Below are 27,992 nucleotides of genomic sequence, written 5' to 3' on the forward strand. Positions count from 1 at the left end.
CCAGATACATTTACATTATATTTATTTTTAAACAACCATGTAATTCAGTTTCAAACAACTACCTATGTCAACACCCATTTTAAATAAAGAGAAAATTTTAATAATCCTCATTCAACAGACATTCCTTGAAACAGTGACTGCTACATTTTATGGAATAAAATAATATTTTCATGTTGAAAAACTGCTTTCTGCAGAATGAAACCAGATTCTTCTGATATCATTAATGAAATGCATAGCCCATCGAAGTTGGGTAACATAAAACATGTAAATATCATACACAAATAACGAATCGTGATGAGGGGGCATTGAGCAAGTGATATTAGTACACAGATTGTGCATGAAATATCGAACACACTTGGGATGTAAAGGTTAAGTTTACAATTATTTGGTTGTTCAGTTCAAGGCCAAGAATATTCTCTTTTATGTATATTATATACAAAATGGATCTGGGTAACTATTCATACAAGCATTGGAATAATCCACCGATAGAATTGAAATTGACAGATTTTTAAATTTACGAGAGAAGAGAGAGAGAGAAAAAAACAATCGTCCACTACTCGTTTTAAAGATGGAGTTCAAGTGGACCAACAAACATGTTCCTGTTATACAGGGATATCATTTTATTTTTACTTGCATTTTTATTGTACCTGCATTTCTGAATGTACTTCACTCTCACCCCTTCACTAATGTCCTTGCTCCCGTCAGACACACAAACTTACGGCTGCTGTTGCATTCGAAGTCTTCAAGCAGTGAAGTAAACACTGCAGTATATAGTGTGTTTCATAAATATGATTGCGTTTTCTATAGAAGAAAGAACCTATATTAATAATATTGTACCAAAAAATTATATTCAAGAAACGATAAATTCAATTTCAGAGAATATGGTTCAAAATGTTTTTAATAATATGCGTACTGAATTGAAGCCTGCATTGTAATGAATGGCAACCATTTTCAGAAACTTGTTTAAAAATTCAGATTAGCTTATTTTGAATTGAGGTGGCTAGAAGCAAAGGAATGCTAGTGACATTTGTAATAACATGAGTTAAGTGCATCCAGTGTAAGCAAAAGTATCTAAAATTTTAGTGGCAAAGGGATATTTTAATCGCATCACACATTAAAATTTAAATAAAAATTTCACCGATTTTACGAAAGCTTAAATATTTAAACCCCATTTTCTCAAAAGTAACTTAAGTACACTTACAGCCCTTTACTTATGACCCCCTCAATTTAAATGCATCTCTATATTGTATGTTAACATTAATAATTAATATGCTAAATAAAGTAGACATTACATAACGAACATAGCCGCCTGAAAAGTTGAGTTTTTGAAAAAAAAAAAAAATGTTACTACTCTACTGTATTTTGATAAATTCCGTAAAAGTGAGGATCAAACTGAAAATCGTAATATCGTATTTCCCTACAACATAAATGGATACACTACTTTTCTCTCCTCCTATACCTAGTAACATCAAACTCCTGTAATGGAAGGGAGCAACAGTGTTTCCGAGTATAGCCAGGTTAATGTTAAAAATGTTGGTAAAAATAAAGTGGTATCCCTGTAAAATTTTACGTAATTTTTGTTTAGGCCAAAACACTTGAAACTACAGCTTATGAGTAGCAAAATGGGAAACATGCGTAGATTTTATTTTTCATTCAAATGAAATGTGATATAATCTCTTAGCATTTATAGCTACACTAAAACCTACGAAGGAACTTCAAACTATTGTGATTATAATGCAAAAATAAGTAATGTTACTCAAGAACATTATTTCAATATGTAGTTGAAATAGTGTGACATCACAGCACACATTACTACAACAAATATAATGTGGGTCAGATGGGAGGACACTTTCACTACTTAATATTTACATTCCTGCCAGTTGTTTAGATATCAACCATTGCAGAAATTTTATGTTGATACGAGTGTATCAATGTGCAAAAACATAAATTATCACTCCTGTGCTCAGGAAACATTTTGAAATTAGCAACGCACTTGAAACTTTCACACTAGCAATATTTATAAAATTACAGGAAAAAAGTTTTTAACACAGTCTCACATTGCAACAATTAAGAGAATTAATGATTCAGGAAAAGACCATGTCGTTGTTTACAGTGTGGCCGGAATTTTGGCAGACACAAACAAAGATCAATCAATTTTATACTCGAGTTTGTATCTATACGTCGAAAAATATCTGCTACTGTCAGAAGTAATTATAAATCACAAACCATGTTCACATAGTGTAAAATACATAAAATTACGCTGACATGTACGTATTTTCATGTAACGCACATCTCTATTTCTTCCATTTTTCGCTCAACAGCCGCTGGCGATGATGTGGGCGGACAGATCATCACTTTTTGACTGGCGTCCCGGACTGCAAGCTGCTGGCAGAGCACATAGTCATGTTCTTCTCGGTTCGGCCGGAGCACATCTGATGGTAGAGAAGGGATGAGTTTAAACGATATTTTCAAGTATCTGTGACTTTTATCAGTGATTTTGTCACACCGATATTTTTATAGTATTGATAAGTAAGCAAAATATGCATGAATTACACCGATAAAAATTAACAGGAAATATTAAAGAGCAGTGAAATGTGAATACGATTTCTCTACACATGCCACACATCAGTGATTTATATGGGAAAATCCAAGAAATAAATTAAATACACGTCCCATTAACAAATAAATACTTCAATGGTTGAGTTGTTTGGAGTTTTTCCATTGCTAATTTTTTTAATATTGTAACACAACGTTTCAAAGAGTGGATCTCTCTTCGTCGTCAGGTGAAAACCTACTGTTGGGATCATTATGAACAGCTATGATATACGTAAACAGTATTTGATTTAAGTTCATTGGTATAAAAGGCATTATTAGTATTATTTATGTTAAAATAAATTTAAAATAAAGCATAATTTGAAAAAAGATGAAGCATAATTATAAAAAAAAATCAAGCTCAACACCCCGTACAAATTAGTGTCCATCCATAGAAGATGATGTTACGTATGTGTCTGGTGGGACAAATATTCCATCAGTAGGTACGTAGATATTTAAATGAATCATTTTTTTTTAATTGCAGCTAGTTTAACGAAACTGTCTAAAAATGGATTTAGTATCCATCTGTGACTGTCGCTATGTTTTGAGTGTTTTCCAGAAACTATTCACAAAGCTGTTAACAAACTCAGTATTTGCCATACCACACGTAGCTACTTTTCCCATAAGATCTTTAATGCATTAGAATGCTCTCACTGTTTCTTGTCAAGTGATGTAGATCAGAAATCAAATTTCTTTATAAATCCTTTGATTTTATCCCTGGCTATATGTTAACAGCTTGGCCTTGCAAGCTCGTACTATTCAAAGTGTTTAAGAGTTCGAAAATATCAGCAAAGTAGGTCACTAGAAATGACTTTCATGCAATATTTCATATCATTGTTGCACTATATTTTTCTATTTTGGTCGTTCTTTGGGTTGTTTCTACTAATTATCGTTGTTTTCAATTTTACAGGGATTTGCAATTTTCGAATGGGGCTGAGTACTCTTCCAGTTCGGTAAAGGGAGTTGCATACAGAAGTCTCCCCCAATAGTGGGTTGCGCCTTCAAAAAGTTTGGGGACCACTGAACTAGACGTACGGAGAGCTCATTCAGTCGTCTGCCGCGACACATTGTTGACCATCGCGTAACAACAGGCTGTGAAGGCAGAGGAACAGTCGGTGCAGTTACCTTAAATGTTAACACTCGTGAAGGAGATTTAAAAAAATACTTTTTTGCAGTTAGTGGTCCTCAGCTTGGGAGTTGGGCAAAGGGCTAACAACCCACCACCGTAAAAAACAGCTTGTTACGAAACCAAACATTAAGCCTTGGAATGGGACTGATTCTCTGGCACAAAAATTGGAGATTTATCCTTCGAAGAGGTGGAAAAATTCAAATATCTTGGAGCAACAGTAACAAATATAAATGACACTCGGGAGGAAATTAAACAGAATAAATATGGGAAATGCCTGTTATTATTCGGTTGAGAAGCTTTTGTCATCTAGTCTGCTGTCAAAAAATCGGAAAGTTAGAATTTATAAAACAGTTATATTACTGGTTATTCTGTATGGTTGTGAAACTTGGACTCTCACTTTGAGAGAGGAACATAGGTTAAGGGTGTTTGAGAATAAGGTTCTTAGGAAAATATTTGGGACTAAGAGGGATGAAGTTACAGGAGAATGGAGAAAGTTACACAACGCAGAACTGCACGCATTGTATTCTTCACCTGACATAATTAGGAATATTGAATCCAGACATTTGAGATGGGCAGGGAATGTAGCACGTATGGGTGAATCCAGAAATTCATATAGAGTATTAGTTGGGAAGCTGGAGGGAAAAAGACCTTTGCGGAGGCCGAGACGTGGATGGCAGGATAATATTAAAATGGATTTGAGGGAGGTGGGATATGATGGTAGGGACTGGATTAATCTTGCTCAAGATAGGGACCGATGGCGGGCTTAGGTGAGGGCGGCAGTGAACCTCCGGGTTCCTTAAAAGCCAGTAAAGAAGTAAGTAAGTAAGTGATGAAACACTAAAGGATGCCTGTATCTATTTAGCAACCCTGGTGGCATCCATGGACTAGACATGTTAAGTGGATGAGTTTGGAGTAAGTGTGTTAGTTTATGTCACTGCTTGTAGCATGTATGTAGCCCCATCCGTTACAAAGAGAAGAATATTTTCTTTATTTACTCCGGCAGGATATAAAAGATCCATTGCCTTATTAAAAATAATAGACAATAGACGATTAATTGACGTTTTCTATAACCTCACTGGTTAGTAGAAATTGTTTTCCTGGACTGTCAGTTACAAAGGTTCCGACTATGACACTATATACCTGCGAGCTGAATCAGCAGCTTCATCTATCGACACCCAGATTTTATTATTCGCTGTTTGTTGTCTAATGTTATTTAATGTTCTATTGTAGCACCTTTTCAAATAAGTCTGCCGTAATGTCGAGTTAGTAGGGAGTACTCTTGATATATTTTTCCATGAAAGCTTTGAAATTAGGGTTGTTTACTTTATTAAATGACTATTGACAAATCATGACTGTCTAGGAAGTCATCTCTACAGAATAGATATCTCAGCTTCACCAATATGTGTCCTGTGTAATGATCCAGCAGAAATGAATGAAGATCACTTGAAGACCTGTGAAGCATTAAGATCAGAAGAAACTACAGTTCAAAAGTATTGGAAAGCACGATTGCTAATGGCTTCACTGCCAGATGCAAGGCACTAGACAACAACAACAACAACTTTATTAAATGATATGTTTATAGCTACCATCATTTCACATAGATCTAGAAAGAACTCAGATTCTTTATTTGTAAGTGAATCTGACACAGGTGGAATTTCTTCCCTCTTAAGAGACAAAATATTTATATGTGAAATGTGTTTTCGGGTCGAGAGTTACAATGGGTCTCAATGTATCGTTTTTTGTCTCCCCTTAGTCTGACATGACACAATTTACAAGTAACATGGTCCCCATTAACTTCAAAATAATCACTTCCAAACTCCTGCACAAATAAATGCGTCTTAGAGCCTTTCACTTTTGGCAGACTTACTGTTAATTATATTCAACTAATCAGATAGATAACCACTTGCACATACAAAACTAGACTACTATCCCATCCTTTTTTCTGCCAAAGTGAACTAGGCATACGGGACTGTTTTTATTATCAGAACAGTACCTCCTCTCTTACCTTTTGAGTATGACTGAGTCAGTGGCGTGCGGTAGCATGACGTGAAGGGAAGCAGTGCCTGTATGTATGCCATTGCTCGACTGGGCTTCGATGCCTGTTGCCTACATACAGTGTTTCCATGGAATTGCTTCCCCGAAAACATTATCACCGCACGACACTGGACTGAGTAAATAAAACTCATGGTACCCACAGGTAGGTCGCTACCCTCACTGTCCCCACCCACTACCGTCCTGTTTTCCAACTTGAAAGCTCACTGTTTTTGTCTATTGGGTCTAAAGTCTTAAGCCTACTCATTACCTACTGTATTTGACTGGTAGTATGTATGCCTAAACAAGAACATAGTGTGAAATAAATAATAAGTTCAAATACATTTATGACACATTCATTTTGCACTTTCTTCTCCATGCCATGCCATCCTTCTATAATTGAATCAGGAATGTGCAAAAGGGACCTAGTCCGAAAAAGTTGTTGTTTTCTAATGCCAGGCGTTTGACAATAAAGTCATTTGACCTCCTGCACTCCAATATTTTTCAAAGATATTATCATGGTCAGCCACTCAAGCACAGATTTTGAGGTGTTCCGAATCCATTTCTTGGTTTGAGTTGCATAATGGACAGTTAGGGGACTGATATATTCCAATTCTATGCAGGTGTTTGGCCAAACAATCATGGCCTGTTGCCAATCTAAATGCAGCTACAGACGATTTTCGTGGTAAATCGGGAATTAATTGTGGATTATGATGCAGAGAGTTCCATTTTTTCCCTTGTGATTGTGTTATCAAAGTTTGTTTGTTGAAGTCTAAGTATGTAGATTTAATAAATCTAGTCCGAAAAAGCAAATGTTAAGAAAACAACACAAAACCTTTTTGTATGGATCCTGATGTATAACAGTCCAAACATGTTGATACACAATCTATATAGCTTAGTTCCTTTTAATGCTGAATCCAAGAAGAGTGTATGGAGAGCCAGAAAAGGATATAAACTCAATTTGCAAAAAATATGGACTTGGTCCCTTTTGCAAATTCCTGATTCAATTGCTTCTGCTACCTCTATCCTTTCAGATCCCTATTGCAGTAGTCTTTGTCCTTTAAATCATATAAACATGGTTAGTGTTCAACTTCTGTTATAAATTTCTCTGTATCCAACATATTACTGGAACAACAGTGAGCCCTTACTCTAAAAAAGGCTACTTATCTACTGGAGTATCGCTGCGACCTAGTCTTACGTATGACTATGTGCGACCAGGTCGCCAGTCTGGTCTTATCCTAAGACTTTACATAGTTCTTTATCACAGAAAATGACAGTTTCGCCACATCACCATAATACCTTGTCAAAACTGGTGCTCTTACCTTGAAATGTTCATTTGTCGAGATTTTATTCTTGCTTTATACAGTAACGTATGGATTTCAAACATGGCCTCAAATTGCTCTTGGGGTGGTAAGGCTAGAAGTCCTTCCACTAAACGTCTTTGAAAATCAGATATTTTCTCGCTCTTCTGCATCCCTACCTGAAATACAGATTTTTTTTAATGTACAGTATATAACAGTGTTGTTTGTACACATCATATATTATTAAACTAACGTTTGAAATGACTTTAAAATTCAAAATATATCAATAAAACTAAATTCATTATGTTTGATGAGTTAAACACGAACACCATGACATGAATAAAATTAATTTACATAAATCTGTTACTTACATAAAAATTTAAAACTACATATTCCGTGAAATTCATGTAACACTGTTGTTCGTACATTTACCCCATGGAGAAGAGGTAGTTACGTTTAGATGCATAGTAAACAAGTATGCGTGCACACAGGGTTGTCTTTCAGTGGACGTCACTTGCTGTTAGTCTGTCATTCAGAATTGTATACAATGGAACATCGTAAGGAGCTCAGTTCCGATTTAAAGAAAGTTATTGTTCGCCTGGCACTGAAAGGCTATTTCTATAGAAAAATAGGTAAAATAGTGCATAAAACTCATTCTACAGTACAAAACATTGTAGATAATTTTCGAAATCATGGAACTTGTAATAACTTGACAAGAAAAACTATGAAAAATTTGCTAAATGCACGTAATGAGAGATTCATAGTTAATCATGTTGTAAAAAAAAAAATTCAAGAATAAGTGTTCCAAATTCGAATCATGATTGAAGAGTCTTCGAACACGAAGATCAGTAAAGCAAACTATCTGGCGATATTGTGAAAAAATGGTTACCATGACAGAAGACCACAAAAGAAGCTGTACATTAGTGAGACAAATCGAGCTCGAAGATTGGACTTTGCTAAAGAACATGTCGGTAAGGATGTGGAATTTTGGAACAGGGTGATTTGGTTAGATGAGACAAAGATAAATCTTTATGGTTCCGATGACATTCATAGGATATAGAGGAAGCCCAACACAGATAACGACAGAAACAACACATTACCTACAGTGAGACATGTGAGTGGATGTATACTATTGTGGGGATGTATGTCTGCAAATGGTGTGGGGAATATGGAGATAGGATTATGGATAAGTATGTGTACAATAACATTTTAAGATCAAATGTTAGGCAGAATGCACAAAAAATGGGGATGCCACTTGTGTATATGTTCCAACAAGACAATGACAGTAAGCATACTGCTCAAATTAATAAGGATTGCCTCATATGGAACACACCCCAGCAACTGCGAACATCTCCTCAATCACGAAATTTTGAAAAGGACTGTGAAAATGCAGAAGTGTACAACCATAGAGGATTTCAAACGTGTAGTAAGAGAAAAATGGACTAAAATCAAACCAGAACAATGTAAAATCAATGAGAAGGAGATGCGAAGCAGTAATAAAGTCGAAAGGCTATGCAATAAGATATTGTTTTTCACAATTGTAAATAATCAAAGTGTACGAACAAGATTATTAGGCTACATAGAAATTGGACGTTTTTGTTTATTTTGTTTTGTTTAATGTATTAGAAGTTTACATTAAATTTTTTAACTTCAATATATTTCAAAGTCCGCGCGTAATAGTACTCTCATATGAAGAGAAATTAAATTATATATTTTCATAAGATAAATTAGCATTTTATTTGCAAACAGAACTGTATGAACAACACTGTTATATACTGTAGGTCTAATTATCATTATTGGCATTGCTTACTGGATAAGGAATGGCAATATGGGTCCATAGGCGTCTCAAGAAAGAGGGGCGGTCATCCTGAAAGCACACAGAATTTAATATATTATTTCATTATGTTTCTTTCGATCTGAGAAGCATGGAGTATGGAGCAACCAAACGACGATGAATTGCAGAATTCAGAAAGAGAGAGAGAGAGAGAGAGCGGGTGGAACCATGGGAAAAGTATTGTTTTCCCATCCATAGTCCAAGAGCAGTGAATTTTTATTAAGTATTAAAATTTAGCATAATTAGCCCAAATCTGCCCCTGCCTCCAGCACCAATTTTAACTAGATGGGGTACATGGTTAGAAGTTGTGCAGTATTACAGCGAAAATGTTAGGTTATTTAGTGTCCAAATGAGATGAAGGTGATAATGCCAGTGAAATAAGTCTGGGGTTCAGCACTGATAGTTACCCAGCATTTGCTCATACTGGGTTGAAGGAAAAACCCCGAAAAAAACCTCAGCCAGGTAACTTGCTCTGACTGGGAATCGAACCTGGGCCACCTGATTTCACAGCCAGACACGCTAACCGTTACTCCACAGATGTGGACAACTATATTATGATGGAATGCAGTTATATTGTCAGACTCCAAAGCAGTTATTCTATCAATCGTCTCTAAACACACACCTTCATCACAAACAGCAGAAATAACTAAAATGCTCTCTCAATTAATATCACTCAATAAAAGAATTGTATTCCAATGGATACCATCCCACTGTGGAATCCTGGGAAACGAGAATGCAGATGCTTTAGCAAAGAAGGGCAGCACTGCTCCTTACAGACCTGTTACTAAATCTATGTATTACTCTGTGAAGAGATTTATTAAATCTACATACTTAGACTTCAACAAACAAAATTTGATAACTCAATCCCAAGGGAAAAAATGGAACTCTCTGCATCAAAATCCGCAGTTAATTCCCGATTTACCACGAAAATCGTCTGTAGCTGCATTTAGATTGGCAACAGGCCATGATTGTTTGGCCAAACACCTGCATAGAATTGGATTATATCAGTCCCCTAACTGCCCATTGTGCAACTCAAACCAAGAAATGGATTCGGAACACCTCAAAATCTGTGCTTCAGTGGCTGGTCATGATAATATCTTTGAAAAATATTGGAGTGCAAGAGGTCAAATAACTTTATTGTCAAACGCCTGGCATTAGAAAACAACAACAACAACATATTATGATGGAAAGTTGACATTGTCTGGTGAAAAAAATATGACGTTAAATTGTTCGAATTAGACTCTATCCTAACATTAGTTTTATGGCCTTCACTTCTGGCATGCTGTTTCAGAACACACTCCCCTCCGTGAGATACAGACACTTCATATGCACAAACAATACACTTAGTGTTATAAGAATTTTTTAATTACATCTGTAGGCGTGGAAAGGTTCTTCTCAGCATACAAAGTTGTGTTAAGTGATAAATGTCGTAAACTTACCCCTGAGCATTTGGAAAAAATTATCATTGTGTACTGCAAATCAAATTAACGACCAGAATGATGTCTAAGGAAGAATGTTGTTGTTTTCTAATGCTAGGCGTTTGACAATAAAGTCATTTGACCTCTTGCACTCCAATATTTTTCAAAGATATTATCATGACCAGCCACTGAAGCACAGATTTTGAGGTGTTCCGAATCCATTTCTTGGTTTGAGTTGCACAATGGGCAGTTAGGGGACTGATATATTCCAATTCTAGGTGTTTAGCCAAACAATCATGGCCTGTTGCCAATCTAAATGCAGCTACAGACGATTTTCGTGGTAAATCGGGAATTAACTGTGGATTTTGATGCAGAGAGTTCCATTTTTTCCCTTGCGATTGTGTTATCAAATTTTGTTTGTTGAAGTCTAAGTATGTAGATTTAATAAATCTCTTCACAGAGTAATACGTAGATTTAGTAACAGGTCTGTAAGGAGCAGTGCTGCCCTTCTTTGCTAAAGCATCTGCATTCTCGTTTCCCAGGATTCCACAGTGGGATGGTATCCATTGGAATACAATTCTTTTATTGAGTGATATTAATTGAGAGAGCATTTTAGTTATTTCTGCTGTTTGTGATGAAGGTGTGTGTTTAGAGACGATTGATAGAATAGCTGCTTTGGAGTCTGACAATATAACTGCATTCCTAAATTTATTGATGTGACATAGAAGATTCCTGAGACTTTCCCTTATTGCAATGATTTCACCATCAAAACTTGTTGTTCCATACCCAAGAGATCTATAAAGTGAGAAGAGACAGCACGTAACACCTGCACCTGCACCTGCACCTTGTTCCCTGGAGATCAAGGATCCGGCCAGCTTTGTGGAGGGTACCTAATATTAATTGTCTCTAAAGACAATTGTTTCAGTATTTCAGTGTTTACTTCTGTTTTCAGTATTTCTTGTGTTAAATTTAGATTATATCCTATATTTAATAGAGTTAAAGGGTTTGGTTTAATTTGTAAGTTTTCTTTTAAATTCGGGATATTGATTTTCTGTTTTAATTCTTGAACAATGGATATGAAACTTTTTTGAGTTTTCAATCCACAGAGAGGACTGTATGAATGCCAATTGTTTCCTGGTAATCTGATAAGTTTTTCATATTGAATCAGTGCTTTTTCTTCTATTGTCATTTTGATACTGTTAATATTAGTGAGGAATCTCATAGAGCTTGGTTTTGAACATATTCTATGTCGTTTATGAAAGGTGAAGTAATTAAAATTTCTCCGCAGTATGTCAGCACTGGCTGTATAAACATTTTGTATGTAGTGTTCAAAGTATTCCTAGAGCATCCCCATTTCTTTCCTGCTAGTCTTTTTAGAAGGGAGAATCTTTTACGAGCTTTTTCAGAAATGTATTTCAAATGGTTGCTCCATGTTAACTTACTATCGAAAATAACTCCAAGAAATTTGGATTCATAAGTCCTAGGAAGGTGTTGGCCATTGTATTGGATATTGAATTCTCTTTCTTTTTTACCGAGTGAAAATATTTGGTAGTTACTTTATTGAGTGTCATCAGATTTGATGTATTCCATTCATGTAGTTGATTTAGAGCTTTAAGAGCAGAATTTTTAATTTTGTCTCTATGTCTGTAAGATCCGGAAGTCCACAAAACTATATCATCTGCAAATATTGCTGTTTTCATGTTTGATTCCTCTAATAGGGAGGGTAAGTCATTTATATAAATATTGAATAAAGTTGTGCTGAGGACAGCGCCCTGAGGTAGACCTCGATATGTTTGTCTGTAACTAGAAAGTGAGTTATTGAATTTAGTGGCAATGAATCTTTGACTAAGGAATTCTGATATCCATCTGAACATATTGCTGGAGATACCTAATTTCTGGAGTTTTAGTAATAATTTATTTCTCCAAACAGAGTCATATGCTAACTGAAAGTCAATAAATATTGCCAAGGTATCTTCTTTCTTGTTAAAACTGTCTTTTATTTCTTGGCCGAGGCATATGACTTGTTCATTGGTAGAGTGTAATTGTCGAAAGCCGGCTTGTCTTGGTGATAAAAGATTTTGGGATTCTAAATACCAAGTTAATCTGTTGGAGATCATGGACTCCATGGTTTTTGCTATCATGCTTAATAGTGCTATTGGTCGATAACTATTAATATCATGAGCAGGTTTCCCTTTTTTGTGAATTGGTACGATTGCTTTTTTCCAAGCTGCAGGAATTGAGGTGTTCCATGATAAATTGAAAATGGATAAAAGTACAGACCTGGCTTTTTCCCCCAGATGTTTAAAAAATTCGGAATGAATGTTGTCGGGGCCAGGAGATTTCTTGGTTTTTAAATTTTGTATAGAATGTACATTGTAAGGACCAAAATGCATAAGCTTAGAATTAAAATTTTTAGTGCATGTTTAGTGCATCTTTTTGAAATGATAGAGCACATTTGAAAGATTTTGACAGCACAAATGTATGCATATTTTAGATAAATTTAGTGCATATAAATCTGATGTCTACTTATTAGATAGTGCTCAAATGAGAAGTAAAATGAGGGAATCAAAAGCGAAGGGATGTAAGTACACTTAAGTTACTTTTGAGAAAATGGGGTTGAAAATATTTAAGCTTTCGTAAATTCCGTTAATTTTTTAATTTAAGTTTTAATGTGTGATATGGTTAAAAAGGCTTATTGTAAGGTTTCGCAACAAGCTGTTTTTTTTATGGTGATGGGTTGTTAGCCCTTCGCCCAACCCCCAAAAAGTATTCTTCACTTGACATAATTAGGAACATTAAATCCAGATTTTTGAGATGGGCAGGGCATATAGCACATATGGGCAAATCCAGAAATCGATATAGTGTGTTAGTTGGGAGGCCAGAAGGAAAAAGACCTTTGGGGAGGCCGAGATGTAGATGGGAGGATAATAATAAACTGGATTTGAGGGAGGTGGATATATGATAGACACTGGATTAATCTTGTACAGGATAGGGACCGGTGGTGGGCTTATGTGAAGGTGGCAATGAACCTGCAGGTTCCTTAAAAGCCATTTGTAAGTAAGTAAGATGTGGTTAAAAAATATATCCTTTTCCACTGATATTTTAGAAGCTTTAGCTTTCCCTGGATGCACTTAACTCATGTTATTAGAAATGCCACTTGCATCCCTTAGCTTTTAACCACCTCAAATATGCATAATATGTAGGTCTAATTATTGGAATTACTTACATTTATCCATAATTTGCGTCTGAACCAATTCAGTACTGCTTGGAAGTGCTGAAAACAAACACAGTTTAATATTACACCATAATATATATGCATAATATGTAGGTCTAATTATAGTTATTGGCATTACTTATATTTGTGAATAACCTGTATGTGAACGAATTCAGTATTGCGTGTAAGTGCTGAAAACAAACACAGTGTGATATTACACCATAATATAATAATATCAACATGGCAAATGTTCCCGTGGAGTAAGTGTACAAACAACAGTGTTACATGAATTTCACAGAGGGTCATTCCAGGGTAACTTACATTACAAACTGACATTTTCAATTATATATTACCATAAATATCTAAAAACAAGGAACTTTATGAGGTATATGGTGAACCGCATATAATGGGTGTAATTAGAAGCACAAGGTTGAGATGGGCCAGCCATGTTGAAAGAAGTGAAAAGGGATCATTACTGAAAAAGATTTATAGAGGGAAGTCGGATGGTAGAAGATGTGTTGGGAGACCTAGGAAGAAATGGATTGAAGGCACTGAAGAAGATATAAAGCAGATGGGTATAAGGGCATGGAGGAGAAAAACTCAGGACAGAAGAGAATGGGCTTCTATTGCTAGGCAGACTCTGTTCCTTCAAGGAATGTAATGGCCATGGAGTAAGTAAGTATAAATAGCTTATCTAAAGAAGTTCAGTGAATACAATATTGTAATATTTATTATTTAATAGTATTGATCCATAGAGAACAGATACAGCAAACATTTTGTAATGTTGTTGTATATAATATAAATTAAATTAATACACCATTGGTAACTTTCATTACAATTCGAGATAAAAATGTAATAGATTACTGAAAACTTAGAAAACTCTGCTCTGCTAGTAATTCTGTTAGCTGCATAATTTTATAGAATATACACAAAACATGTAGAAATGTTGCACAGTACAATTATTGCAAAATAATTCTATAAAAAAATAAACTTCAGCTTAGTAACTTACATTACACTGTCAAACACACTATGTTTTAATATGATCTTCTTCCTATTATTTTCTATCTCTCATGGTCATGGTTATGGATAACTCATAACAATCACATGTTTGAGTATATTTTAGAGCCGTTCTTACAATATTTTCAACTATTAATTAATTAAATTAAGAAATGTTAGTTTCTACTATGATGCCATGGGTGAGTAACACAGTGCAGATTGTCCCACTGTATATGTTGTGGAGTACCAACTAATGGTGAAGAAAACATTTATCTTTCCTTCTCAGTAGCTTTTTAGTGTGCCAATTGATATAAACAGCAATAAAAATTAAATACAAACACTTATAAAAATGAAATACAAATGATTATAGACTTTCGAAATATAAATTACGGGTAAAAATTTTCAGTAATAAAATTTGTTACAGTATTCAAAGTCAATTAGTATAGTGTTTGTGAGACAGACAGTAGCATCTTTCCCTTCACTGTTGGTAGAGAATGTGAGTGGAGGGGAAAGGCCAATCAACCAAACTGAAATGGAGATTACACTTACGTAATCCTTACTATAGTCATCTATCATCAGGCAGTACATCTCACTTGACGATATATTGTGTCAGAGGAAGAACAACTCTTTGTATAGGCCTACTACAGTGAAGTCTGATTAGTGTAATATGTAGCTAGTCGGCAATATATGCAATGAAGGGGGAACAGAACTGGCCATCCTACCCCATTATGTCCTCAGCTAGTTGCCTCATAAGTGGTGCCTTCTTGGTATCTCTTGTGAGGTTCAGACCTGTCTTTGGACAGTTCACTAAACATACAGTAATGTGCCAGTCCAATTTTTTTTAATTCATCTGGTAGTATCCAAATTGAAAAGCAAAAATACAGAAGAAATAGAGAAGGAGTATATAGAACGAGAAGTAGGCCTACTTTAAGATGATGTTATCTTTAAATTAACTGTGGTGTCATCAGCGACAACAATAAATGTGACCATTCGAGCAGTGATACAAATATGGGGTATAGAACAGCTGGCGAACATAGATTAGTAGCTGTGTACAGGTATGTCGTCAATGTTTTTAGTTCGGAGTTCAACTAGACTAGCAAAGTCGCACATCCCGAACCACAGTGACATCACTCACGTGCCAAGTACAATGTATGTGCCCAGAAAATAAATATATAAATAATATATTATTTTGAATTATATTTTCAGGAAAGGCTAATTAATTAACTATCCCTTTGGTATTATTAATTGAACAAATAAATAATTTCCTGTTTAAATCTGTACCGATATAGTAAGAGGCCAATAGCGGGAAATTATTTACACACCCGAGATTGAGTAGTTTACACTTTATTTTAAATCATGTCTTTTTCAGGGAGCTTTTTAACTGATATAATGTTATGATAATGTGGGAAATTACATATACGCCCTCACACTCTTACTTGAAAATAGTTTCATTCATGTATTGTTAATTTAAAGGTACTTAAATCCTGTAGCACTGAATGAAAGGGAACGAGGGCTACCGCAGCCTCGTGTCAGTTGTGTCATATGTGCGGAGACACAGGAGAGAATTTCGCGCATGCATACTCTCTATTTGGTGCAAAGATCAGACTATCACTAGACGCTCATCTCATTATTTCTAGAAAGTCAAGCTGAATACTTTTACTGGATACTTACAGCCTGAAAAAATCCCATAATACCTCTACACATCTTGGTATTCCAGAATTCTGAAAAAAAAAAAGAAAATTCAATTTTTTTTATTTTGGTCAGTTATTATTATTCAGACTTTTACCTTTAAAATAATCTAACATTGAATACATCTGAATGGAAATAAAAAGAAAATGATGAAATACTGCACTCCAATTAATTGTTCTAACATAGTCTATATTGTAGGATACTCAGAAAAGCATGCATCTCTTAATACAAAGTGAGCCAATGGAACAGGCAATTTTCAGATTCGTGTCTTTTCGGCTGTTGTTGGGTATTTTAATTGTTACATGCAACAATTTATTCTTCATTCGATAGCATTTGTTTATAATGGATCGTTGGATGGGTGAACAATGTGCTTTTGCTATTAAGGCATATTACAAGAATAATTACAGTTTCATTGCTGCACAACGGCTATTTCAACGTCATTACAATATCCATTGCAATGATCCAATACCCCATGTATTGTGGGTCCCTATCACGCATTGTATTCTTCACCTGACATAATTAGGAACATTAAATCCAGACGTTTGAAATGGGCAGGGCATGTAGCACGTATGGGCGAATCCAGAAATGCATATAGAGTGTTAGTTGGGAGGCCAGAGGGAAAAAGACCTTTAGGGAGACCGAGACGTAGATGGGAAGATAATATTAAAATGGATTTGAGGGAGGTGGGATATGATGATAGAAAATGGATTAATTTTGCTCAGGATAGGGACCAATGGCGGGCTTATGTGAGGGCGGCAATGAACCTCCGGGTTCCTTAAAAGTCAGTAAGTAAGTAAGTATGATCCAATACCATCAGTCCATGAATTAAAAATCTGGATTCAGAACTTTGAAGTAACTGGTTCTGCGGTAAAGAATAAGTTTCCAGGTAAGCAAAGATATGTACCCCGGATAACATCAACACCATAAGAGTTGCTATGATCCGTAGTCCTACATGTTCTACCCGTCGTCATGCACTTGGCTTGTCAAACACCAGTATATAAAGAATTCTTCATAAGGACTTACACACGCATCCATACAAAATTCAAGTAGTCCAGACATTAAAAGATGCTGATAAAGTAAACCGCATGACTTTTTGCCAACAATTCTTGGATCTAAATGTTAACAAAGACATTGTCCACAATATGCTCTGATGAATGATGAATCTCATTTTCATCTCTCTGTTAATATCAATAAACAAAACTTTCGATACTTCATACTGGTCACTAACTAACCCTTATCAAATGCATGAGGAAACCTTACACAGTGTCAAAGTCACAGTTTGGTATGCAATAGCGTCATTTGAAATCAGCGGTCCTTATTCTCTGAGGATGGTAATGGGACATCTGTTACTGTAACATCACAGCGATATGTCTGAATGATTCAAGAATTTTTGTCTTCACAAATTGCAAATAAATAATCCTCTCATCAATAGAGACACGTGGTTTCAACAGAATGGTGCAACCAGTCACACAGCTACACTTAGACTTAAAGAATGTGTGCAATGAAACGGGTCCCACCTGCGGGATATAGTGTTCAGAAAATAAGAATTTCATGAAGTACAGGTAAATGCTGTTGTGTAAACTTTAAATATAAAGTGAAAGTTTCGTTTCAAAGTAATCAGTGCAATAATTATTAAAGTTTTAAAATCGCCTGTTTCATTGGCTCACCTTGTATTTGGAAGAATGTTCTAATTGCAGTTCCTCATCTGAATGTGTTTACAGAATGTCAAATCATTTTTTGGATAACTTTTATCCAGAAACTCATTAATCAGGTTTATACAGTTGATTTCAACAATGTATGTAAGGTATAGGTGCCATCATATTAGTGGATTATAATAGCAAAATGCATAAGAAGTTCCTTAGACAGCATCTGTATAAAACTGTTTTGTTTCAGAATAAATTAATTGATCATGTAATTAAATTCTGTTGCTTTCAAATTTCCAGGGATTGTTATTCAAGTACTTCTGCATACTTTAACATGGCCATTTCGAAAAAAAATAATACATAAAAAAATATGGGTTGGAATGTGTTCAAAAATGTAAATGTTGGGTCCAAAGAAATTTTTTTTTTTGATAAGTAAAAGTTGATTTATCAAAAAATTCCTGTGTTAAAGTGAAGCCAATGTATATAACCATGCTGCATATGGTTTTGTGCGAGATCGTGCGTATTTGCTTGCTTTCCGCACAAAACCAATACGCGGTAAGTGTGAAATACCACATTCAGTATTCCCAACCTAATACACATAACAATTTCCCTATTCTTACCGCTTAAGCATCATATTCATTTTACTGCTTTAGGATTTTAACATATTATTTTTAAAGACGTTCAATATAGTAATAATTATAAATTGGAAATTTACCACTGCAATTTCACCTAAATTGCACTGTTAATTATTGCTTTTAAATATTTGCAAAAATTAAGTAAACTCTACAACACCACAAAAGTTACTGCATTTGTAATGCAAGTAATATTAAAGAAGCCGTGAAAAAATCATCAAGATTCCAGACTCATCATAGACTGGGGGAAAAAAAAAGACAGTTGTATATCACGGCCTGCTGCAGTATAGTAAACACAGAAAACATTTTATAGGAACAATGTTGAAGATAGATATATTTGTTTTCCAAAGTTGCCGTCACTGAACAGAAACCAATATGGAGATTTCATTGCAACTAATTAGAAATTCCTCTTTCAGGTATGTAATAAACGATCTTCGCACAAAATAATGTACGATACACGAGCGGTATGTTTGTTTTCATGTTCTCGGAAATTAAAAAAGCTCAACTACTCAACTACGTTTCGCTTTTTCAATCTTTTCCTTGAACATGAAAACGTCAACATACCGCTCTTGTAACGCATATTGCTATTATGGCACGAAGTTTGGACACAAGTTATTTAAATGTCGCACATATCTTGCCTGTTGCAACCATAAAAGCTGAACATTTGTATGTGTTTGGAAGGGGTATTATTTTTAACCTGAAGGAGACAGGTTTCCAGGTTTCTAGCATTATCTCAAATAACAATGCTATAAATAAAAAAGACTGTTTCATTATTTAGTAACTCCTCAGAGCTGGAAGTAGAATATAACCACCCCAAAAGCAATGTCACAGAGCGACCCCTGTACTTTATTTTTGACAGTGCCTTAGAAAAACGTTTTATCAGATGGATACTTTACAAGTCCCAGAAAGGAGGCAGTGAGCATGATCAGACATACAACGAAACAAAACGAATTTTATTACCTCAACTAGTCATTCTCTTGTGAACTAGGCCGCTCGTCCTCTGATCATGCGCACTGCCTCCTTTCTAGTACTTATAAAGTATTTCTGCAACAAAACTTTTTTCTGAGACTGTACAATACATATTTGTAAGTGTGTCAGAAACAAATGGCTGAAACAAACAGATCAGGTTATTAGATTTAAATGTTTCAGTAATGATATACAGGAAGGAGGCACTTCTTCTGCTGCTCTCAAAGACCTTCATGCCCTTGAGAAGGACAATTTATTGAAATATGGTAAAACTCTTGACTTTGAAGTCTTCTTCCTTGGAGAGACAAAATGTAAAACTTGCTATAAGTATTTTTAACCACTGTACTCAGCTGCACTAAGAGAACTAGGTCAAAAAAACATTGAAAACTGCCAAGGGATCGCAGATTTAATTGAATTGGTATGTACAATACTGCTCAAAAAGAATGAGCACTTGAAATATTGAAAGGTCCAGTATTCCACACTGCTCATGCAATGCTTTGTTCACAACACAACGCATATTTAAGTAGCTTAAATTTGCTTATTTGGTTCAGTAGTCTGAAATATGTTACAGATCAGACCAGACAGGCTATGCTAGATCTTCTGAGGGTCTGAATAATGTAATATGAATCGAATAGAGATATGTAATGTCAGTTAAAAATCTTGTGCGTAATGTGTATATGAATAAGTAAGGTAGGAAATAGACACCAAGTTATCAAAGCTCCGATAGCATAGATGGCTAAAGCAAGAACCACGATAGAAGCTGAATTACATTGGCTTCCAGTTCGAATCCCGTGCAGTACTTTTGTACGGGACCCACAAACTCGAGCACAGAAGGCCAGCGCTATACCAACTGCACTACCCAGGCTGATTTGGTTAATTTATCTTCATATTGGATCAACATAATGCAGAGGAACAATTTTTTTTTAACGGGTAGGATGCAGACAGATTTGGTAACTAGCGTCAAATGAGTATGTGGGAATTACCAATATCTGTCACACAGGTTTATGAAACAGACGCAAATAAAGAGTATGCTACATGAAACATTTCATAGCATGTTTCGGGAAAGTCATTGATTTAATTCCTAATAGCCTATGCTCAGTCAGTTTAAGAGACCAGGGTATTATGTTAAATGACAAAGAATTTTAGTTTTGTCCTTTAAATGTGCAGAAATTTAAATTATTTCAATAATTTATTATCATTATATACTGCTCTCTTAAATTGTAAATTAATTCAGTAGATTTCCCAAATTACGTTATAGATGAAATGTTGGTTGTTTCATATAATTTTTTTTTTTCTCGAAAAGGAAGCAAAAGAGCAAAATTGTATTAAACTTTTTTGTTTGAAATATTTTAAAGAATAACCTCTTAAAATTAATTATAATGACATTTCTTATGGTTCAGCCGGTATATGTATGTAAAGACCAGAAACACAATTTCGGCCACCTAAATTTTCCAAGTTCCTGGTATAAACATAAGCATTGAACATGCGCAGTATGTTATAACTGGAACTTAGAAAATTCAGGTGGCCCAAATTTTGTTTCTGGGTCTGTACCAGGTCAGTTATAATATACATAATTCAACATGTACTCATGTCTTGTGAGATATGAAATGCTCCATTTTTATATTGTAAGTTATGGCAGTCGAAATATTGGAATAGTATTATGTCTATTATGCCCTTTTCAACCCACGTTATCTTACCCATATGCTGCATCATCTTTAATTCCAAATAAAAGACAACATTAATAGGCTATTTTTGTAATTTGTATTCCTGCCGGTTAAGGAATATTACTCACCTGATAAGATATTTCTAGTACTATTAACTAGCGTTTCTATACAATTTTTCGTAACTCTGAATTTTAAACAATGGTAACTAAAACAAAATAACGAACACCAACGATAACCACATGGACAATGAAGCTGCTAAAACTTATGTTAATCCATGCACAGTATATCCTAGTTTGTACCAAAATCTAGGCTGAAATCTTGAATTTGAGTCTATGTGCTCTCTTTCTACTGTTTCATAACCGAAAATTCATCCAATAGCGTACTCAGTACTCTGTTCAAAAAGTATTTGCTTCTATGTTTTCTCATTGTCGGTGGCGGACTTACGAACTAGTGGCGCTTCGATCGCTAAGATCTACAGTTTGAGGTCAGACACATCGAAAATACAATTTCTCGCGCGTTTAATGGTGAAAGTGCTAACGGTTGTTAGTATTTATTGCTTATTTATGTAGTTTTCATAATTTATCCAACAGTGCTTTGTTGTTGGGGGTTGTGTAGAAGTCTTCAATTTGTTGTGCTTTAAATTAACAAGTGACAAAAGAATATTGTGTGGTCGTTTACAAAATAAAAATAATTGCAAAAAAAAAATATTATCCCACCCAGCAGCCAATCACAACCCCCACTCAAACCGAGCCACCAATCACCACAAAGCCCGCCGAATTCAACCGTATAAATCTTCTTCTTCTTCCTATAACGTATCTTCCCATTAATGCCCATGGCAGGTTTTCCTACCAATCACGTTTTAAATTTTCAACAATATATAAATATTTTTTTTCTTATGAATACTGTAACAATGGGTTCTAAGTTATATCCCGCACGGTATTTTCTTCATTTATTTTATAGACATATTATCTGACGTTTGAAGAAAATCTGAAATCTGGATGAGACAAAGTCAAATCTAGGTAAAAAGCAGTGAACTTGGTGTTCGATATTATCATAATAATGACGTAGTGCCACCAACCACAGTTGCTCCATGGGGAAAGTGCGGAAATCATTCATTAATTGTTGGCTGCATTTCGTTTCAACCTCTTTCTTAAAAAAAACATCCAAGAAATAGAAGGAACAGCAGATGGAAGTGTAGGCCTTCAAATATAGGAACGTAGTGGAAAATAAGAAATCAGACATTGTTTCGTTTTTCGCAAAGAAGAAATGGCACGAAAGTATATGACCTAACTTCTGACTTCAGAAAGTGAAGATGAAGTGAAATTGAAGTGATGTTCTTAGATATGGCCCATAAGCTTTTAAAAGTGTAATTCCATTGTAGCTCGAATAAGTGACTAGAATTTAAAGTAACATCACTACTGCATGTAATAAAATGGCTATGAACTATAGTTGGTAAAATGGCCCTGTATTATATTTTAAAAAGTGAGTGTATCTAACCTGATAAGACTCTTTCTCTTTATTATAATGTAGTCACGTCACTATCTGGCTACTTAATCCTTCAGGCATCTTAAGGAAACTACCGTCTGTCCCCATTTCACCATCTTTTTTTTCTTCACCATATTGCTGTCGCACACCTCTCTGGTGCTGTTGGAGACGTCTTGCAGCTATCAACAAAATCAAAATTATTTTTCAGAAAATACAGATTAGTTAAACTAAAAAGCTAGTACAGTGCAATGAAGAGATGGGCTGAAAACTTTTGTGGACAGTAACAATCCTTCTGGGACTATAACCTGTATGGCTGATGATGATGATGATGGCGACGACGACAAACATGAAGTTCTCCAGGGATTAGGTCCATTGTTTTTTCTAGTTTACATTAATGATTTAGCCTTAATCATAAATAATTTTATTTGCAGATGATACAAGTATGATTATTTCAAGCAAACAATACGATCACTTTACAAACACTTCTAATATAGTGTTGAATCTAATGAATGAATGGTTTCGTGTAAATAAACTATAGAGTATTCGGACCAAAATTGCAGTACAGCACTTACGGAGGGAGTTGTTGCAACGTCAACTGCAGAAGAGTGCGCGCAAGAGTGGCTTAAATGGAACGTCACATCTATAACTGTGCGCAAGAGTAGCTTAAGTGGAACGTCACAACTATACATTGAACATCTAAGGATTAAAATTAAATCCATTAGAATTCTAAATTATGTACCGTACTACATACCTTAACCACTGTTGTTGCTTTCAGGTAGTGGTAGTATCCCTTCTGTGATTTCTGCAAGTGCCGATGATCCCACCTTAGGCAAACTCCGGGAGATGAATGAGATGAATTTGAAGATGTTGCAGACGAAGAAGATGAAATTCTTATTAAAAATTGTTTTTCGTTGCCCTGAAATTCATCTGCTTTTCATAGATCTTCAATTTTCTTCACGCGGTTCACATAATTTGCCTTATTGTCCACAGTAATATTTTTGTAAGCAGCAGATGAGATTCTGGATACTTTTTTTTTCTTTGAAAGATGTATTGTGCATCCTAATGTAATTTTTCATCTGAGCCCACCCCAAATTTCACAGATCATTTCGTCGTGGGAATCTGCAGTGTTTTTGCGACACAAAAATGTTAGCTCAGCATTTCGAACGAATCCATGTTCATTACTCGCGTAAACGAAGGAGAATTGCGCTCCTCAGCCTTCTGGCGATTTAAGTCCTGAACTCACCTCCTCGATAGCAGCCTGCAGCGCACTTTTCACTTTTGTGTCCCTCCATTCTTTAGTTACACTGAGACGACATTTACACAAGATTCGTCTGTGTAAATTGTAGGTTTATTTTGTGCTCTCAAACGTTTTATCTCCCGTAGATATCTGTGCTTCCAAATAATAATTTCATGGTTTCAATGAAACTAGCTTTATTACCTCTTCTTAGGTACCAGAAGCCTATGTCAAAAGAACTACTCGACATAAGGGAGTTCGCAAAGAACCCTGTTTTGGTTCCTTCCCTATAGCATTATATTGTTCACTCGGAACAACCTGTCGCTTTAACACTTTCTCTAACCGAGCTACTCACATTCACTATCTTCAAAAAATAGTCCAGGACTTTCATAACAATGCTGCGTTCTTTCTTCCTAAGGACCAATGGAACATTTCTTCTTAATTAGAGAATCCATTTTACACTCTGATATCTTATAGGCCTATATCTTACTCGTATTTTATCTTGCACAAGTTTTACTTTAAGACACTGTTGAGCACAAGCAGTAAAAAAAAAAACAAAAAATCACACACACAGTTACTCTTCTCACGTATATAATTATATATATTTCACTATAAAAATTACTAATGATCGTCAATGCACATGACCATAGCAAGATTGAAATGTATAACTCGGTACTCTCTTCGAATGTGTGTATGTTGTACGATAGTTGCAACTTTCAGCTAACTCGGCACGTCAGAATGAAACAGAACAGATATCCACTCTTTCCTAAATCATAAATCTAGAACTAAATGAGCTACAGACTTGGGTTTTATCTTAAAAATAACTTCCATCTCGGAAGGACATTTCTACTGCTTTGACCCCTTGTACAAGTCAATACCAAAAAAGTTTTCCGCTCACTGAATTTTTCGTGTAAAAATTTCTGACTATGACTGAAAAGAAAGAGAGATTCTGTATTTTCTTATCATTCAAATGTAGATTTAAATTTACGTACGTGGACAGTGAATGTTTGTTTACCAACAGTAAAAAAAGAGAAGTTTCTAATAGATTTAATATAGGATTTATAACGTGATATGTTTTGTGCACCGAAGATTTTGCATTTTGGGTAAATTTTCACCTATATTGACATTTTAACCCTTAATTACTTCGTAAGACATTTTTCATTAATGCCAACAGATGCAGCTTCAAATTCTGTACGTAACTATATATTCATATGTCCGAACACCTTGTCCACATTCTGTAACAAAGCACATAGCATATTGACAAAACAGCAGCTGCTAATAGCAATACAACAATCTGAAATGGCTGAAGAGCAAAGGCTGCATGTATTATGTATTCAGAAACGTCAATCATTTTACTAACTTTATTTCTAGCCCACGACAGTGGTACCAGTATAAGTAGTTGGATTCCTTCACAGATGTTGACATGTTTAATTTTATCTTTAATTTGCCCCATTAACTAATCAAAATGTTGTGCTTTTTCTTGCACATTCTCTTCTGTTGTCTCAAGTTCTGGTTCGGTTGCTAATTCAGTATTATAAATTTTACTAATTTTAGTTTGAAGTGCTTGTGCTGCTGATTGAAACTTTCACTTAGCTGCAACTGATCGGCTGTGCCTAGGAACTGAGTGCAATTGTATAGGGGATATGTATGTATGTATTTATTTACACTGCAAGTGGGCAAGCACCCGGTGGCAGTGGTATATACAATATTAACAATACACAATAAAATGATAAGCAATACACAATAAAATTTACAATACACAATACAATTTTACAACACATATACAATTTTATACACAATACAATTTAACACTATAATAATAAAACATAAAATAAAATACCTAATTTTACAATACAACCTACATAATTATGTATAGGTCCTACATAAGTTTCAATAGTCTTTCACTTTACTCTCATCTCATTCCCTGTAGTGGCACTATGACGCATTTCATTGACACTTTAGCACACATTTCACTGACACTCTGTAACACATTTCACTGACACTATAAATTATCACGGATCGGAATTGTTCACTGCACTGTAAAACCATAACTTCACTGACTCACCTCGCTTCACTGATACAACAGTTCAAATAAGTAAAATAATTACATCCTTATGCATACTTATAAACAGAACTACATTTAAACTAAACATTTCTAGTCTAAGGCCCTCTTACACACTATTTTTAAATAATTTACAATTCAAACCAAGGAAGTAAACTCGTCAGGCTAGATAAATACATGTCACCTTAAAAAATTAAATGTTGATCAGCGATTTCCCACAATATCTCACAACATAAATTAGTGTTAATTTAAATTTGTTCAAGTATGAATATAGTATGCCATTAAATATAATATGTATCCCAGTTTTCAAGAGAATTTTGTCAAAAAAAGATATGTATTATAATAGCATAACTACATTGGTACATTCACATGATGCGAACATGATGTACGCAGATTTTCTCTTATGTACCCACATGAAATTTAACAGGCTGCCACACGAAATTTTTCACTTGTTGGAAATCCTTCGTGAAACCATAGAGAGAAGAGGAATACATAGCACATGTTGGCAGTTTTCAGGACAGTTGTAGAATATTCTGATAAACTTGTTTTTACCAATTTTGCTAATAATGTTGAGTGTTGTACTAACTTAAAACAGATAATGAATATTTCACAGGTGTCTGAAAAATTCTTTAGAATGACTACAGTATTCAATCAAGTTATCTGGTAGATGGGGAAGAGTCATCAAGGAGGCAGTATATGAGAATTGTCTGGCCAATCATAAAGAAGTAACAGGCAATAATACTAAGGGTCGTATTCATAGACGAGACTTTGGACCAAAGTTGACTTTGGAAAGTACAAAGTCACCATTTTCCTATTCACAGTGGACACTTTGAGGAAAGTAAACTTCAATCATGACTTTACTTCGAAGTCGCCGAAAATCTAGATTTTGACTTCGACTTTTGTTCGTGGACAAAAGGAAAATGACTGATATTTGGGAAATTGTTGAATTTGCCGAGAATATTGAAGACATCTAGGAGATTATTAAAGCTGCTCATGTTCCTTAGCGTATTAATATAGATTATAAATTCAAATCAAGGTACAGATTTGATAGATAGTATTAAATATCCTCATCATGTTTCAACTTTCAGTGATGAATAATCAAAGAGGATTATCTGTTCCACCAATAAATAATACAACTTATTTCATCGCGATTTTACGCTATAGGTAAGGATTAATAGCTCAATATTGATTCTACTATTTAATTTTATATTATAGGTTATACAGTTGGAAATGCAGTTAATTTATAATCCTTGCGGTCGTCATGTTTCCAGCATATTGATTTCAGATAATTTTAAGTAGTTTCTGCAGACATGCAGGGAATAACTCTGCCAACTGTCAGCAGGATAATATGTCTCTTTCATAGTCTGTCATTGGTGGAATCTTATCTTCCATGTCTTCACAACAAAATTATTTTACAATGAAATATTTTCAGGGCTTAATGTGAACCTAACGTAACTACAATAGACGTTTTATTCACAACAAAATTCTTAACACGCAATACTATTTCAGATAACCTATACCATCATGTTTTGTAGTTATGAATTGTGTTATATACAAGACTGTTCGAACTGAGTTACGATTTTTTGTGGCCAGGTAGAAGAACAAAATAATTATTATCGATTGGTGTAAAGACCTAAAAATGTCAATTTTTGTACTTACGTTAGTTTCACAATAAGCCCTTGAATAATATTATTCTTATGTAAAGCTGCAAGAACGGTTAACAATTGCTTAACATGTACCGATGTTGAATTGTTTCATTGATTTGTGACTCAAAAGATGGCTTTGATTGTGGCAATGCCTACTCTATTTCAACTATCTATTAATTTAATTCGTTTAGAAGGCAGTGATTTTGATTGCCAACATTAGAACAAGATCGTCAAATCTCGACTTACCAAAGTCAAAGTCTCAGAAGTATTGTCTATGAATAGAACTTTTAATAAAGTTAAACTTTACTACGAAAGTCGACTTTGGGAAGTCTTCATTCAAAGTCTCGTTTATGAATACGGCCCTAAATTCTTTTGTTGATGTTGAGGGCAAAAGTAATTTTAAATAGACAATATTCACCCTCATTTTTATTTTACGAAATACCCACCATTCCAGAT

General features: G+C 34.9%; 1 protein-coding gene across 4 annotated transcripts; it reads right to left on the reverse strand.

Annotated features, from left to right (window-relative positions):
* Nucleotides 1-5: 5 nt before the first annotated feature.
* LOC138703558 (uncharacterized) lies at nt 6-27,991 on the reverse strand. Of its 4 annotated transcripts, none has more exons than XM_069831519.1 (6): nt 22,607-27,991; nt 16,187-16,236; nt 13,532-13,579; nt 8,864-8,920; nt 7,075-7,232; nt 6-2,432 (listed from the first exon to the last, which is right to left on the reverse strand). In XM_069831519.1, the coding sequence occupies exons 2-6, from the start codon at nt 16,217-16,219 to the stop codon at nt 2,402-2,404; spliced, it is 327 nt and encodes a 108-aa protein (XP_069687620.1). In that variant the 5' UTR covers nt 16,220-16,236; nt 22,607-27,991; the 3' UTR covers nt 6-2,401. The 4 variants fall into 4 exon arrangements, with proteins under 4 accessions (XP_069687620.1, XP_069687622.1, XP_069687621.1 ...); XM_069831521.1 differs by lacking the exon at nt 22,607-27,991 and adding an exon at nt 21,409-21,528; XM_069831520.1 differs by lacking the exon at nt 22,607-27,991 and adding an exon at nt 21,238-21,399.
* Nucleotide 27,992: the final 1 nt, after the last annotated feature.

Source organism: Periplaneta americana, chromosome 7 (assembly GCF_040183065.1).
Source record: "Periplaneta americana isolate PAMFEO1 chromosome 7, P.americana_PAMFEO1_priV1, whole genome shotgun sequence".
Taxonomy (NCBI): domain Eukaryota; kingdom Metazoa; phylum Arthropoda; class Insecta; order Blattodea; family Blattidae; genus Periplaneta; species Periplaneta americana.

Bases quoted from the DNA above. Each gene is read 5' to 3' on its own strand.
- LOC138703558 (XM_069831519.1), bottom strand. From the start codon at position 16,219: ATGTGTAGAGGTATTATGGGATTTTTTCAGGCT. The intron at 8,921-13,531 runs GTAAGTAATTCC...GTGTGCTTTCAG, and splicing joins GACGCAAATTATGGATAAAT to GATGACCGCCCCTCTTTCTT. The intron at 7,233-8,863 runs GTAAGCAATGCC...TCTGTATTTCAG, and splicing joins ATATTGCCATTCCTTATCCA to GTAGGGATGCAGAAGAGCGA.